Source organism: Callorhinus ursinus, unplaced genomic scaffold (assembly GCF_003265705.2).
Source record: "Callorhinus ursinus isolate GAN/ISIS: 27379988/994484 unplaced genomic scaffold, GSC_fseal_2.0 scaffold25, whole genome shotgun sequence".
NCBI lineage: Eukaryota > Metazoa > Chordata > Mammalia > Carnivora > Otariidae > Callorhinus > Callorhinus ursinus.
In genome coordinates, this window is record NW_027397087.1 from 16,726,981 (window position 1) to 16,743,019 (window position 16,039).

Sequence of the window (16,039 nt, forward strand, 5' to 3'; positions counted from 1 at the left end):
GAATGTAAATACGTTTTCTAAGAACATCATGCAAGTTGTTACTGGCAGATATTCTTAGAAGTTTTTATACTTGTTTCAGTAAATTGTATACTCAAGAAATATGTTAGAGGTTGACGTTTTCTCGCCCCAGCCCTTCGCCAGAGGGGCCGCAGCATCATGACAGGCCCCGAAGCAAGGCAGCGAGTGGCTTCCTGCGCCGCGGGGCCGGGGTGGGGTGAGCGCAGATGGAGGCGGATGAGGAGGCAGCCGCCCTCCCAGAGCAGCCGGAGAGTGAGCACGAGCCCGGGGCAGCGAGCGGCGTGAGCGCGGGGCCCCCAGGGGCCCAGAGTGCGCACGAGGTGCACCTGGCCGTCCTCCCGGACTGCTAGGAGCCGCCGGAGGAGGTGCCGGCAGAAGCTAAAGAAGTACGGCAAGAATGTTGGGAAGGTCATCACCAAAGGAAGCCACTACGTGGTCATCAACCTGCAGGGCTACTCCGCCCCATTCGGAGTAGCCATCAGCGTGGTCTCGTTCCTCCGCTAATGGGAGCTGCGGGGGCAGACGCACAAAAATGGATGAAAGCTCTGCTCTGGGAGCTGTGCGAATCCCGGACCATTTCAGACCTAAACCCACAAAATCCTTGAAGAAAAACGATGTCTTTCTTCATTGAATTGGATGGCTGTTATGAATGGCATATCCCTGCCCATCTACTGAGCCTTGCATGACTCTTATGAAATGAGATGGTTCCACAGGTGGCTCCGATGGACAGCCCGGCAGAGAATTAGGCCCACATTAGGTTTGGGATTATAGTGTGCTAACACGGAAGCCTTCACATTGAGGTGGCACAGATGCTTGACAGATAGGAGTACTCTGGGTAGGTAGCGGAGTGGTGATTACAAGGGGGAAGAGGGATTTTGACCTGGACTAAGATGATTTGTTATGTTCTGGAAAGGTTATCCTGACATGGCACTCACAGCCTTGGCTGCCTCGGTTCCGGGGGCAGCAAAGGAGCTGTTTGTCAGTCTCGTGCCCCAGCTCCTTCCTCCACCCCTTTGTCACCTGGAATTTAATTACGGGCTTGAGAAGAAGGAAGGAAGGAAAATCTGTTTGAAGGTTGTGATACTCTGAAAACTGTTGATGACGTGTGTGACTATATAAAGCAGATAAAGCTTGTGATTCCCACCCCTCCAACCCCGCCACCCCCGTGACACGAATGTGCAGCTGGCAGTGAGGGAAGGAGGGAGTTCAGACGCAGGCTGGGTGGATTGAAGAGGTCGCCTGTTGCGCCCTGGCCAGCCCAGTCTGGCTTTGTGTTTGGAGCTGCACACCTCAGCTGCCAGGCACCGTCGCCTGCTGACAGCCGTTCAATGCCTCTACGCCAAGCCACCGAAGGCATTTTGTCTTGGGAGAGAGGGAGATGCTACGCTCTCAAAGAAAGTGTGTGATTTAGAGAAGGAGCCAGGAAGTAGGAGACAGGTGTGCTGGAAGTTGAAACAAGAAAGATGGTGGCTAGGAGGAGTGGAAGTATGGGAGCCAGTTCTGGTTTATCAGCCCTGGGAAATCTTAGGTGGGCTGGCTTTCAGCTCCAGGTAGGGACCAGGGATGCTGGGTGGCTAGAGGTGCTTTAAATCCCTCCAAAGCCCATGAGCTCTCACTGACTGCCTTTGTAGCATCCTTTCTTCTTTGGTGCTGCCAAGTTTGTCTGCATCTCACCTGGATTCGGAGATCAGCACTGCATGGGTCCTTGGCTGGACGCTCCACCAGGACGACCCAGAGACTGCCCTTAGACCATTGGCCATCAAGGTGAAAGAAAGAGGAGGCTCCTCTTACCTCTTAACATACCACTCCGCTAACCCCTGTAATAGGCCACCATTCCGACTGTTTCCAGAATATCCAGAAGTCCAAATAGTTGTTACTAATCCATCTATAGGGTGGGTAGCAGCACCTGCATGTTGCCCTAAGTTCCCCAGGCCTTGCAAAGGAGGCCTCAGTGCTCATGCCTCACCGGTCACGCCAACCAGGTGGCACCAGGATGTGGAGAAGCTGGGTGGGGAAGACAGACAAATGGACAGAAAAAGGAACTGGTGTAGGAGAAACTTGTAGCTAGATATTCTGGAGGCTCATGTTGAAGATGAACTTGGATACAGTTCTGCATCATTAATATTTGTGAGGAAAAGAGAAAACAAACGAAGGAAGGAAGGGGAAGAAAGATAGATGTTTGGGTCACTTCTAACAATTTTGTAGGGTTAGTATGCTATTAAATTGAGGTAATCAACATTTAACTCATTAATTCAGTAATTTATCTGTTATGAAAGTTGTTGTGGAATATTTTGCTCATTTCCTCAGCAACATATTAATTTACTATGTGTCAGGCACAGTCTTTACCCTTCTGGAGCTTATATTCTAGGAGGGAAGAAAGATTTTAAACGCGTGACTTATAGTTATTTAATCAGGATCCCAATAAGTACTATGAGGGGAAAGAATAGAGGATTCGGACAGCATACATTAGGGAGCTTGGCTGTTTTGGGGTTTTAGGAAGTCTTTCCTAAGGGAGAAATATTTAAGCCACAACCTAAAGTCGTAGTAGGCATTATCTAGATGAACAGCTGGTATAAAAGCCTGAATTGGGAAGAAGCATGGCATCTTTGAGGAATTAAAAAGGCAGGGTTGGGGGTGGGAACATGGTATGCCTGGTGTGTAGATTAGTCTGAGATAAGATTAGAGAGATAGGCAGAGGTGGGACTATGAGGCCACACAGGGCCATACAGGCATGGTAAGGATTTTAGATGTCATCTAAGTAGAGTGAGTAGCTATTTAAAATAGGGTTTTAGAGGCCCCTAGGTGGCTCAGTCGGTTAAGCGTCTGCCTTCGGCTCAGGTCATAATCCCAGAGTCCTGGAATTGAGTCCCACATTGGGCTCCCTGCTCAGCGGAGAGCCTGCTTCTCCCTCTCCCTCTGCTGCTCCCCCTGCTGTGCTCTCTCTCTCTCCTTCTCTCGCTGTCTCTCCTACTCGTCAAATAAATAAAATCTTTCTAAAAAATAAAATAGGGTTGGGCGCCTGGGTGGCTCAGTTGGTTCAGCGACTGCCTTCGGCTCAGGTCATGATCCTGGAGTCCCGGGATCGAGTCCCACATCGGGCTCCCTGCTCAGCGGGGAGTCTGCTTCTCTCTCTGACCCTCTTCCCTCTTGTGCTATCTCTCATTCTCTCTCTCTCAAATAAATAAATAAAATCTTAATAAATAAATAAATAAATAAATAAATAAATAAATAAATAAATAAAATAGGGTTTTACATACATGAGGAACATGATCATATTTGTTTTAAAATGATTACTCTGGCTACAGTGTGGAAAGAGATTAGAAGGGAAGAGATGGGGCAAGAAAAGAGATGGGGCAACTAGTTAGAAACAGTGTAGAAGGGTGTTGGCGTGGACTTGGTTGGTGCTAGTGGAAAGGGACAGATGGAGAAAGAAAATCATCAGACTGCATAAGGGTACAGGGAAGACACATGAAACTCAGTTTTCTGTCTAAGCTACTGTTTGGATAGTGGTTACATCCATGAGATAAGGACCATGTTTGTAGGGGGAATATTGTGTAATCAATTTTGGCCATGTTCGGTTTGTGGTATATATGTGAGACACTGACATGGAGATACTGAGTAGGCAGTTGGATATGTGGAAATGGAACTTAAATTTAGGTATGGCCAGGTCTAGGTTTTATGTTTTAGATGAAGTCTTCCAAATACAAAACATATCATGGTATATTGAAAGTATGGAATCAAGAGGAAGTAAGTGCCAAGTGCCTTATGAGAAATCTTGACAGACACAAATAGATGCTCTGGCACATGTTGTCTCCACAAAGTGATGGTTCTTTTACAACAACTTGATTTCAAGAACTGAGGTTACATTCCTGGATTTTGACAAAAATATGTTTTGCCCTGTTTTTGTTGATATAGATTGATCGTACTAAAAAACCAGCAGTCAAATTGCCTGAAGATCATAGGATAAAATCTGAAAATAAAGATCACGAGCAACAGTCTCCTCAGGATGGAAAAGTTGTTCCTGATCGTTCCACAAAGCCAGTATTTCCCCCTGCAACTGCCATGTTAACAGATGAAGAAAAAGCTCGTATTCATGCAGAAACCGCTCTTCTAATGGAGAAAAACAGACAAGAAAAAGAACTTCGAGAAAGGCAGCAAGAAGAACAGAAAGAGAAACTGAGGAGAGAGGAACAAGAACAAAAAGCCAGAAAGAAACAAGAAGCTGAAGAAAATGAAATCACAGAAAAGCAACAGAACGCAAAAGAAGAAATGGAAAAGAGAGAAAGTGAACAGGCCAAGAAAGAAGATAAAGAAACTTCAGCAAAGAGAGGCAGAGAAATAACAGGAGTAAAAAGACAAAGTAAAAGTGAACATGAAACTACCGATGCCAAGAAATCTGCAGAAGATAGGGGCAAGAGGTGTCCCACCCCAGAACTGCAGAAGGCGGCAGTGGGAGATGTGTCCCATGCCTCTGTGGCAGGAGATTCAAATTCAGGCAAGGTAAGCAGAAACAAACAGTACAAACTGCCAAGTAAGTGAAATAAATCATTAGATAAAAAGACACCAGGGGCATTCCATAAATAGGACAGACCTTTCAAGTAATTTTCTAGTGGGTGATAGATTTGTACTGATCCATCTACATTTGCTTGCCTACTCTCCTTTGGTTGACTGGGAATGGGATTGCTTTTTTGTCTATGAAATGCAATATATTTTTAGCAATTGAGATAACTAACCCACATTCTTCATTTTTATATGGGATGTATGATCAGTGTGGAGGAGTTAGGTGCCAAGTATGTATATGATAGAGCTTGTATCTGCTTAGGATATGTCCAAACTCAGTGACATCTAAATGGCCCAACATTTCTCTTTGTGTATAGTGATTTTTGTGGTCATGTCTATGTCATTTTGTTTGTTGCTTCATCTAATCAATAATATTGGCAATAATCCCATTAACGTTGCCTTTTTCTGCCCTTGGCTATTCCCCAAAATTATGGGAATCAATTTTTATTGTTACTCTTCTTTAACCAAATGATATCATATGTGCTTTTTATTTTTTCTTCCTGTTTTATACAATTAACAGTGCCTTTCCCTTTTGAACAAATAAGTTCTTATAATAGCAGGAACAGTACAGCCCTTTTTACATACATGTAAATGGAAATACATTTTTGGTAGTGTGAAAATGACTTCGGATAGAAGGCAAAATACCATCTTTACAGAGGGTCAACCTTTATAACTTCTGAAACAGCAGTTCAGGCTTAGACCAGAATTAACAATTCATATTAATGGCACACTTACCCAGGGAACATTTACCTAGTAACCTTAACTATCAAAAATAAAGCTCTCTGGGCACCTGGGTGGCTCAGTCGGTTGAGAGTCCAACTCTTGGTTTCGGCTCAGGTCATGATCTCTGGGTGATGAGATTCAGTCCCACATTGGGCTCTGTGCTGGACATGGAGCCTGCATGAGATTCTCTCTCTCCCTCTCCCTCAGCCCCTACCCCACCCCACTCACATTTGTGCTTGCTCTCAAAAAATATATATACTTATATATATGTATATCTCCTACAAAAGCCTTCTAAACACCTAAAGTTAGAGAAATGAAGCCATTGTATTAAAATGCTCTCACTTTATTCATGGGAGACTCGGAATTGTTGAGCTATTACAATTTAAATATTATTCATTGAGTAGCAATTACACACCAAGTATTTTTCCTACATTATCTTATCCTTCTAATGATAAGTCCATGAAGTATTCAGTTTACAAATAAAGTTAAAGCTTGGAGGTTTGCCTAAGAGCCCATATGCAGTAAGACTCCAAAGCCACTTCCTTTCTATCTTGCTTCACTTAGAGGCAGACAGTCATAAGAACTGAAAGCATTCATGTTTCTGGGGTCTTTTAATATAGGTGCCAAATGCAAATCTAAATAGCCCTACAAATCTAGCCTTGAGATTATCACATTAGTCTTTGATGTTTCTTATAATATGTAACACATTGAAAAAAAGTTTATATATATATATATTACATATTGTATGCTCTTTTAAAAGTAGGCAAAATATGTAAGTTATTCTGGAATTTTATTAAAATTGTCACAAATACTTAGTTTTTACTTTATTTTTTAAATAAACTATAAAATTAAAGTGGATTTTTAAAGGAACCTATGATAGATTTTAAGAGAATTTAAAATGGATTTTGTACTTTTGAATATTGTTCTTTATGAATATCCCATAATCTCTTCATTCTCTTCAATATGTTCATTTTGGGAGAACATGACCACTTTGAAGGCAACCAGATCATGTGAGATTACAATAAAAGGACTGTTCAGAGGAGGTCATGGTGAATATACTCCGATGACCAGCAACTTATACTTAGCCATGTATCATGAATCTGTTCACAGCGATTGGCACACTTCCCTCTCCCAACACCATTGATTCATCAGTTTCTTTTCTTCTTTACCTTTAGTGTTAGGAAATCCCACATGGGCTCTATCACCTTTAATTAAAAATATCTACTTTGACAATAAAACTGAATAAACTTTTCAGAGGTTCCTTTTTTTTTCCTCCTTTTATATTTTCAGTCTGATGGATTTACTTGTATTAGCTAGTGATTGACAGGCAAGTTTATATTGGAGGACAGTTACAAAGTTTTCTTTCACTTCTGAAATTTTAATAATTTTACAGCTTGTTAAGATTAAAGGACAACCAGAAAGTGGAATTCTAAAGACTGGAACTTTTAGAGAGAATACAGAAGACACTGAAAGAAATAAAGTAAGTAGTAGTTCATTGGGTAGGGAAAACACATGGATTACAACTACGTGGTTGTCTTTACCATGTCGTCATCCTTCATCCTAAGATCTGCTTTCTGAGGAAATCTTTGCTATCTTCCATAGCTGTGTTTTTGTTTGTTTTTACATGACTGAACCATTTATATGCTAAAAGAAGTAGATGTTTTTCTTCCTGTTTAAAGTACAATAGTATATTCTACTCATTATATGAAATTAGAAAATACCTAGGCCTTACTACATGATCCAGCAATTCTACTTCTAGGTATATACCCCAAAAAATTGAAAGGGTCTGGAAGAGATATTTACACACCTGTGTTCATAGCACTATTATTCACAATAGCCTAAGAGCCAAAAGATGGAAGCAACCCAAATATCCATCCACAGATGAATAAATAAATAAATGTGGTATATACATACAATGGTGTATTATTCAGCCTTTTTAAAAAGGAAGGAAATTTGTGACACATGCTACAATGTAGATGAATCTTCAGAACATTTTGCAAGTGAAATTAGCCAGTCACAAAGAGACAAATACTGTGTGATTCCATTTATATAGGGTGGTTGCCAGGTGGATGGGGGAAGTGGAGAGTTGTTTAAAATGGGTGCAGAGTTTCAGTTTTGCAAGATGAAGAGATTTCTTGAAATTGGTTGCACAACACTGCAAATATGCTTAATATCACTAAGCTATATATTTAAAAATGGTTAAGATGACAAATTTTGTTTTATGTGTACTTCACAATTTTTGAAATATTTAGGTCTTATAAGACATCTTTGCCTTTGTTTTTATTTGAGTTTTATTGAGGTATAATTTGCATACCATAAAATCCACCCATTTTTAGTTTACAGTTCAGTGATTTCAGTTCAGAGTTGTGAAACAACTATTAACTCAGTCCAGTTTTAGAAAATTTTCATCATAGTGCCCAATTATATTCACTCCTTGTTTTTATCCTAAAGCCACAGGCAACCATGATCTACTCTGTCTCCATAGCTAGGTCTCTTCTGGGCATATCATTTAAATGTAGTGGTGTGTGTGTGTGTGTGTGTGTGTGTGTATGTATGTGTGTGTTTACATATATATATATATATGGTCTTTTGCATTTGTCTTTAGTATAATTTTTTGAGATTCATCCATATTGTAATGTGTATCAGTAGTTTATTCCTTTGTATTTGCTGAATAGTATTCCCTTATGCGGATATACCACATTTTTCATTCACCAGTTAATGGATATTTGGATTGCTTCCACTTCTTTTGGGCTATTATGAATAATGCTGCTGTGAACATTTGCATACAAATCTTTGTGTGGAAATAGGTTTTCATTTCTTTTGGATTGATACCTAGCAGTGAAATTGTCTTTGTGTTTTTGTTTTTTTAAGGAAACTTTAAAAACCACCATCATAATGGGCTTGTGCATACATACATTTCTCTTACCCTTGCTGGAAATATTTGGACTTTGAGACCACGTATGGTTTTCATTTTTAAATTTGATTTTAAAAATATTAAGGGCAACCAACACAAGGCTCTTTGGTTTTTTGGACAGGTAGCTTAAGTCTATATATGGCACAATTTAATTGATTTTTTTTTTTTTTTTTTTTAACCAGGCTCGAGAGCCTTTGACAAGAGCACGAAGTGAAGAAATGGGGAGGATCGTACCAGGACTGCCTTCAGGCTGGGCCAAGGTAAAACTCAAAATTAGCACATAAATAAATAACATGGTCATGTGTCCTTATTTAAAAAGCCTTTTTTTTTTTTTTTGGTTTTTTCTAGAACTTTTCTAATGCAGAGTCAGTTCTGTTTCTTCATTATTGAGGACATAGCTCATTTCCCTAATTACAGCGGGGTTAGATTTCTCAATATATCCATTCTGAGATTCTGGCTACAATATATGAGCATTTCTGGCATTGTCATTTAGAAACAGTTTATTTAATACCTAAAGTTCTTTGGAAGTTTTATTATAGAAGTGATTATTACCATCTTATCAAATTATTTTAATCCAAAAGTAAATTTAGCAGTGGAATACTTCTGAGTGACTTTTTTTGTTTGTAATGGTCATTGTTTTTTGACCTGTTTTGTTTTTTTGTTTCTTTTCCATCTAAGTTTCTTGACCCAATTACTGGAACTTTTCGTTATTATCATTCACCCACCAACACTGTTCATATGTATCCACCGGAAATGGCTCCTTCATCTGCACCTCCTTCCACCCCTCCAACTCATAAAGCCAAGCCACAGATTCCTGCTGAGCGGGATAGGGAACCGTCCAAACTGAAGCGCTCCTACTCCTCCCCAGATATAACCCAGGCCATTCAAGAGGAAGAGAAGAGGAAGCCAACAGTAACTCCAACAGTTAATCGGGAAAACAAGTAAGTTTATTCGTTTACTCTTAGAACTAGAAAAATCTGTTATATTTGAAAACTTCTACTCTAAACATACAAGTTTATTAATACCAGGGAGTCAGAAATTTCTGAGGATGGCTGTATCAGCCATTGTTATTTAGCACAGAAAAAAATGAATGGATTAAATTCCTTGGTTTTTATCCCAAGTGCTAACTTAAATATATCAGGGAAGATTATTATAATAAGTGTTAATGTAGATATAAAAGAATATACATTATTATATTTTAGGGTAGCATGGTATAGACTACCTAGAAGTTTTTCATAAATCTCCATGGTTCCTAAATTTCTCTTTAAGGACCACAATCTATAGGATTGTTGAGTTTATCTTGTTGCAGCTCTCAAATTCCAAACTTTTTTTTTTTTAACTTCACCTGTACTGTGGAAGCAAACTTAAATAGTATTAAAATAATAGGTATTGTGTGTATCAGCTCCTAATCCTTACTCTGCTGTTTTTCTTCATTGCATTTCTGCTATTCACAAGTAGTGAATGATCAGTAGGTTCAATTATTTTTCCCAAACCAATATCTCATTTAGATGTATTCCTGGTGTGATCCCTCCAATGCTCCTGACTTAATGATTGATAGGATTATGAGGAGATAATTGTCAAATCTACCTATCACTTCTAATCTTTACTTTTAGGGGGAGGGGTATAGATGGAAGTACAAATAAATGGGTTTATATTAGGGCTCACTATTAAAACTGGTAAGATTTAATTCCTTCTTGAATCATCATTCTTATTAAAGTTTAATTTGAAGACTTGAAGTTTTTGAAAACAATCACACATGCAGTTTATGTATTTTTATATGTGTTCAACAGAGGAGTACATGAATGCATACACCAGAGCACATGTAAAGAAAAGCTGATTGAAACAGTTTAATCTGTTCTTAATATTCCTTTCAGGGGTGGAAGTGTGCTTAGGATCAATAATAAAAGAAAGATCAGTTAAGATTTTTCTTAATGCTATATAGCAGTTCTAGAAGCTCTGCATATAAGTCAAATACACTAAGTAACAGAAGTCTTAAAGACATTCTCTAGTCCAGTGCTGTTCAGTATGGTAATGGTTATTTAGAATTGTAGCAAATGTAACTAAGGAGCTGCATTTTTAATTTAAAATTTAATTAGCTACCTGTGGCCAGTGGCTACCACATTTGTCAGCACACCTCTCTGTTTCAGGTAATAGTACCCAAATAATCCCTGCCTCTTTTGATATCTATTCCACATAATAAGCTTTTTATTCTTTGGCATTCTGGTTGAGCTCAACATTTGGTAATGCTAAACTTCCTAGGATTATTTAAAGGAATTTGAAAGAGCCTTCTCTACCAGAAGACTACCTGTTCATGAGAAGCCAGGGAATCTATCTCAAGGTGTAAGAACCATAGACCCAAATAAGAGGTTAAAGATACTTGTTATGGGGCGCCTGGGTGGCTCAGTCATTAAGCGTCTGCCTTCGGCTCAGGTCATGATCCCAGGGCCCTGGGATCGAGCCCCGTGTTGGGCTCCCTGCTCTGCAGGAAGCCTGTTCTCCCTCTCCCACTCCCCCTGCTTGTGTTCCCTCTTTCACTCTGTCAAAAAAAATAAAATCTTATTTAAAAAAAAAAAAAATACTCGTTTCTTGGGAGGGTCACAGAATATAACCGGAGTTACCTAGATAATAAATGTCTTGTAAAACCCAGTACCTTATGACTTATTAACTATTTACAAGATTACTGTGTCCTCTGGTACCAGTACTGGAGTTTGCAACCATTTGTAGTATGAACCTTAATTTTAGATGCTATGCATTTTAAGACGTGGTGTACATTTTTTCTTCCTCAGGCCCACATGCTACCCTAAAGCTGAGATCACTAGGCTTTCTGCTTCTCAGATTCGGAACCTCAATCCTGTTTTTGGAGGATCTGGACCAGCTCTCACTGGACTTCGTAATTTAGGAAATACTTGTTATATGAACTCAATACTGCAGTGCCTATGTAATGCTCCACATTTGGCTGATTATTTCAACCGAAACTGTTACCAGGATGATATTAACAGGTAAAGAAATTTCATACTTGTTACAATATAGTATTAAAAGGTTGATCTAACCACACTTCCTTACCACCCAGCTCCAGAGAAGTCACATGAGGAAGGGGGAAAAAAATATCTTTATTCTCAAGAGAAATTTGAGAAAAGCCTTCTCTGGTAAAGGACAGACAGGAGAGGAGCAGTGCAAGAGGGCAGAACCTCAGTCATCAGCTAGAGCCTGTTGAGGAGGAGGAGGAAGAGGTGGTGCAGGGTTCGCAGCCCAAAAGAAGCAAGTTGGCAGGGTATAATCAAAGTAAGATTCAGATGAGGATTTGGTAATAAACCTGTGAATAAATAAATACTTTACTGTTGGGTTACAGTATGTGAAGAATTTAATATTGACCTCAAGAACCCACTGTACCTTGACTTTCAAAAACTTGGTTTTTTCATAACTTTATTTGCAAAGGTCAAATTTGTTGGGGCATAAAGGTGAAGTGGCTGAAGAATTCGGCATAATTATGAAAGCCCTGTGGACGGGACAGTATAGGTATATCAGCCCCAAAGACTTCAAAATCACCATTGGGAAGATCAATGACCAGTTTGCAGGATATAGCCAGCAGGATTCACAAGAACTGCTTCTGTTCCTAATGGATGGTCTCCATGAAGATCTAAATAAAGTAAGAAATTTGATTTTTCTAAGTTGTAAAGGCTCTTTAGGGTTGCTCAACACTGTAATTTTTATAGCAATTTAAAATTATAGTTGGTGATTGTTCATTGCTAGTTTTCAAAGCTAGTGACTTTGTACTAGGCAGGGAACTATAAAACATATATCTGATAGGTCTAGTATTTTAAAAGAAATACATAATTTATATTTGCTTACTAAAATGGTAGGTTGTATTGTGAGAAATTTTAAATATTGAAATAGTTGTTAGAGATAACTGTGACTACATGTATGTGAAAGTAAATTTAAACACAAATTTTATAAAATATTAGCTGTAGACCACCTGAACATCTTATTATTTATATATTTTGTATATATCATTTTTATTTTTTTTCTAAGATAAGAATTACCACATGTAACCAGAGGATTCATGTGAATAGTTACTGAGGCATGTATCTCTTAGTTAACCTTTGTTGTTACCACTGAACATACATACACACACACACACACGTGTATAAATACGTATTTTGTGTGTATGTGTATGTGACTATATATAAAGTATATGTGTGTATCCATCCATGAGCCTAGGACAACAAATTCTGTCTATTTGTAGCCCTAATTCCCAGATATCCTCTCTTTTCAAAAGCAAAATTTTCAACATAAAAAAAGTTAATAAAATACATGTTTATTTAAATTCTTAATTCCAGTTAATATTAGTTTCAGGTATACAATCTAGTGACTTCCATACATCACCCGGTGCTCATCATGGCAAGTGCACTCCTTAATCTCCATCCCTTAAGAAAATGTATTTTGTTAATTTCTGTTTAATAATACAAGTCCTACGAGGCACCTGGGTGGCTCAGTTGGTTAAGCATTCGACTCTTGGTTTCGACTCAGGTCACGATTTCGTGGTTGTGGGATTGAGCCCCACACTGGGCTCTGTGCTCAGTGCAGGGGCTGCTTCAGATTCTCTCTCCCTGTCTTTCACACTCTCTCTCTCTCAATTAAGTAAAATCTTTAATAAATTAATTAAAATAAGTCATAGCCTTCGGATAAAGTAGGGTTGGGGGGGAGGATTTTTGGCTAGAATTTTTTTGTAGTACTTAATGAGATTAGAACTCCTTCATGAAAGGAAGCAGAAGTGTTTCTAAATCTACAAAGTGATGCCATATATTCTTTCAATTTTATATTTAAATTTCGACTTTGAGATATTAATATAAATTTTAATATTAATCTTATTTCCAGGCTGATAATCGGAAGAGACATAAAGAAGAAAATAATGATCACCTTGATGACTTTAAAGCTGCAGAACATGCTTGGCAGAAACACAAGCAACTCAATGAATCTATTATTGTTGCACTTTTTCAGGGTCAGTTCAAATCCACGGTACAGTGCCTCACCTGTCACAAAAAGTCTAGGACATTTGAGGCCTTCATGTACTTGTCTCTACCCTTAGCTTCTACAAGTAAATGTACATTACAGGTAAGCTCAAAGGAAAATGATTTGTTGAATAAAAGTTGTTTATGCATACAAACATATACTTTATTCAGTAACTTCTGCTCTTCACCCCTATGAACGTTTTATAGGTAAAATTCCCACATTTTGTTTTAATTATATCTGTGTATATTAGAAAAATTTAAAGATTTTTTTAAAGTTTTCCTTTTTAAAAGATATTTTCCTGTTAAATATTCTTTCAGAATTAAATGTTTTTTAAAGCTTGCACTTTGAAGTTTGAAAATTGTATAGTGATTTTAACTTAGGTTCACTTTTATAAGAATTTGCTCTACCTGGGGATCAAATAGCCTGTTTTCCTCACAACAGTGTAATTTAGCTAGCTTGTTGATACCTTTGTGTTCGCTTCCTTGAGAATGTCCTTTCTTCCAGCAAGACTTCCAGAGGCACTGGGTAGAGCGCAGACATGCAGGACTGCTTCCCTCCGCCCCTCGCAGCGCTCACCAACACACTGCACTCTTGTTACTGTCGGCTCTCCCCTCTGGGTGCCCCACTAGGTCATAAACTTTAGGAGTGGACTCTTCTTCTAGTTCACTGTTGTATCCCTCATGCCCAGCAGAATAACTTCTTGAGTAGATGCCTAGTGATACTGATGAGTAACTACTACTTGTTTTGGCCTCCAGGATTGCCTTAGATTATTTTCCAAAGAAGAGAAGCTCACAGATAACAATCGGTTTTACTGTAGTCACTGCAGAACTCGACGGGATTCTTTAAAAAAGATAGAAATCTGGAAGTTGCCACCTGTGCTTTTAGTGCATCTGAAACGGTAAAGGAAACAAATTTTTCTACAATAGTAGATGAAGGAATTCTAAGTCCTTCATTTTATAAGTCATTTTGTTGTACTGCCTGCTAAAGATGCATTACAAAAGAAGATTATCTCAGGGAAATAAGGCAGAAATGAGAGACTCCTTACTTAGTGTTTGCAATAACAGAACAAAATGATAACATGACTCTTTCATGTAATTTCATCTTCAAAAAAATGAAATTATTGCATTTCAAATATAGAATTTTACATCATTATAAAACATCAAATGAAAATGTATTTATACAGTAGAACAGAAATGATTAGCCAATAAAATTTATCAAACAGTAAACTAAAAGAATCCTGTGCTGAAGATGAAATATAGAATGTTTTTTAAAGATTTATTTTAGAGTGAGTATGCACATGCGGAGGCAAAGTCTGAGAAGGTTGAGAGTCTCAAACAGACTCTGTGCTGAGCACAGAGCCCAACAGAGCGCTCGACCTCACGACCTGAGATCACGACCTGAGCTGAAATGAAGAGTCGGGCCCTTAACCAACTGTGCCACCCAGGCACTCCTGAAATATAGGTTTTTAAAATGTAGTCTTAAAGATGTTAAGGATGCCATTGTTGGGTGCAGACATTTTTGTCCAGGTTTTTCCCTGGACCTGACCCTGTAATAGAAGAAATAAGAGCAGATCGTTGTAAACATATCCCAGGTCTTTTGGTTTTTTAAGTTTAATCTTTTTATTGAGAGCTATAATTTGTTTCAAAGAATATTAATTTGTTTCATTTTGTATTATTGGAGATTCTTTGGCAGTTACTATAATTTCAACATTGATGTGTTCAGATTCCTCATGTAAATTTTCTAACAGAAGCTTGTTTAGTTTTTTTTCTTGAGGATTGTAGAGGTATAAACATTCTATAAATGATTACATATTTAATATAAATGGTTCAGAATTCAGTTTTTGAAAATTAACTCTGAAATAATATAATAATATATGATATTATATTACCATATATAATATTATACCAGTATTTTGGTGTTTAAAGGAGCAGAGTATGTCAGGACTGTGGAATGCCATTGCAGTTTTCTCCTGCTGTGCAAAAAGAGTATTCCTGTGAAATCTCTCGTAAGCCAAAATGGTAAAAAGCAAAGAAGCAGTTACCATTAATTTATAGGGAAAATCTTTGAACATTTCCAGACCCCCAAAATAACCTTCTCTTGGGCTTTTCTGATACCTTAGGACACATCTTGCTAACACAGATGCCAACAGACAGTTCAGAGCTGTGGCAGCTTGACGCTTATTCCGGGCAGGACCTTGGTGGTAGCGCTCTGGCCACTCGGCAGGGTGCCTGCCGCCTCCTCCAGCTTTACTACAGAACATGATGCCGCGTGCTGTTTTCACTTTGCACCTTTTTTCTTAAAAGCAGAAATCCTCTTCAGATTTCTTTTGGTTAGCAAAAACAGCTACTAATATGTCTTCCCTAAAACGAAGCAGTGTCACGCCAACTTTTGAAAAGCAGGGGGTATCTGCATGGTCTGTGTGCACATAGTTTCCAGCTCCAGTGTCCCCAACAGTACAGTCTTAAACGTATAGAGCAGCTCTCCTCAGTCTTTCTTCTGTACTTGTGTGGTGACTAGCATTATCAACATGGGACTTCACAGCTTATTACCTTTGTAGACTCATCTAACAGTTCTAGCCAGCTTAGGGATCAAGGGACCAAGGTAGGACTCTGTCTCTACACCCCTTAGCTGTTTGACTTAGGGCAAGTCATTGCATATCTCAGTGCCTCAGTTTTCTCGTTTGTAAGGTGGAAATGAAGCCAAACATCTTTACAGGTCCTTCCACTACTGAAATTCTGAGTGTGTTTGAAATGGTTTATGATCCTGGCTAAAAATCTAGAATATTAAGGAATGAATTAGAGGCCTTCTGATATT

The 16,039-nt window shown here is 38.6% G+C and overlaps 1 protein-coding gene across 3 annotated transcripts in view; it reads left to right on the forward strand.

Annotated features, from left to right (window-relative positions):
• USP8 (ubiquitin specific peptidase 8) overlaps positions 1-16,039 on the forward strand; it is a 73,461-nt gene that overhangs the window by 54,335 nt on the left and 3,087 nt on the right. For 2 of the 3 annotated variants that reach the window (XM_073876980.1, XM_025883695.2), the window contains exons 11-18: positions 3,934-4,518; positions 6,695-6,781; positions 8,398-8,475; positions 8,894-9,156; positions 11,002-11,214; positions 11,651-11,861; positions 13,091-13,327; positions 13,981-14,123. In XM_073876980.1, the coding sequence (XP_073733081.1) occupies positions 3,934-4,518; positions 6,695-6,781; positions 8,398-8,475; positions 8,894-9,156; positions 11,002-11,214; positions 11,651-11,861; positions 13,091-13,327; positions 13,981-14,123 (1,817 nt within the window). The remainder of the gene's footprint in view (positions 1-3,933; positions 4,519-6,694; positions 6,782-8,397; positions 8,476-8,893; positions 9,157-11,001; positions 11,215-11,650; positions 11,862-13,090; positions 13,328-13,980; positions 14,124-16,039) is intronic. The other variant, XM_025883696.2, reaches the window with a different exon arrangement.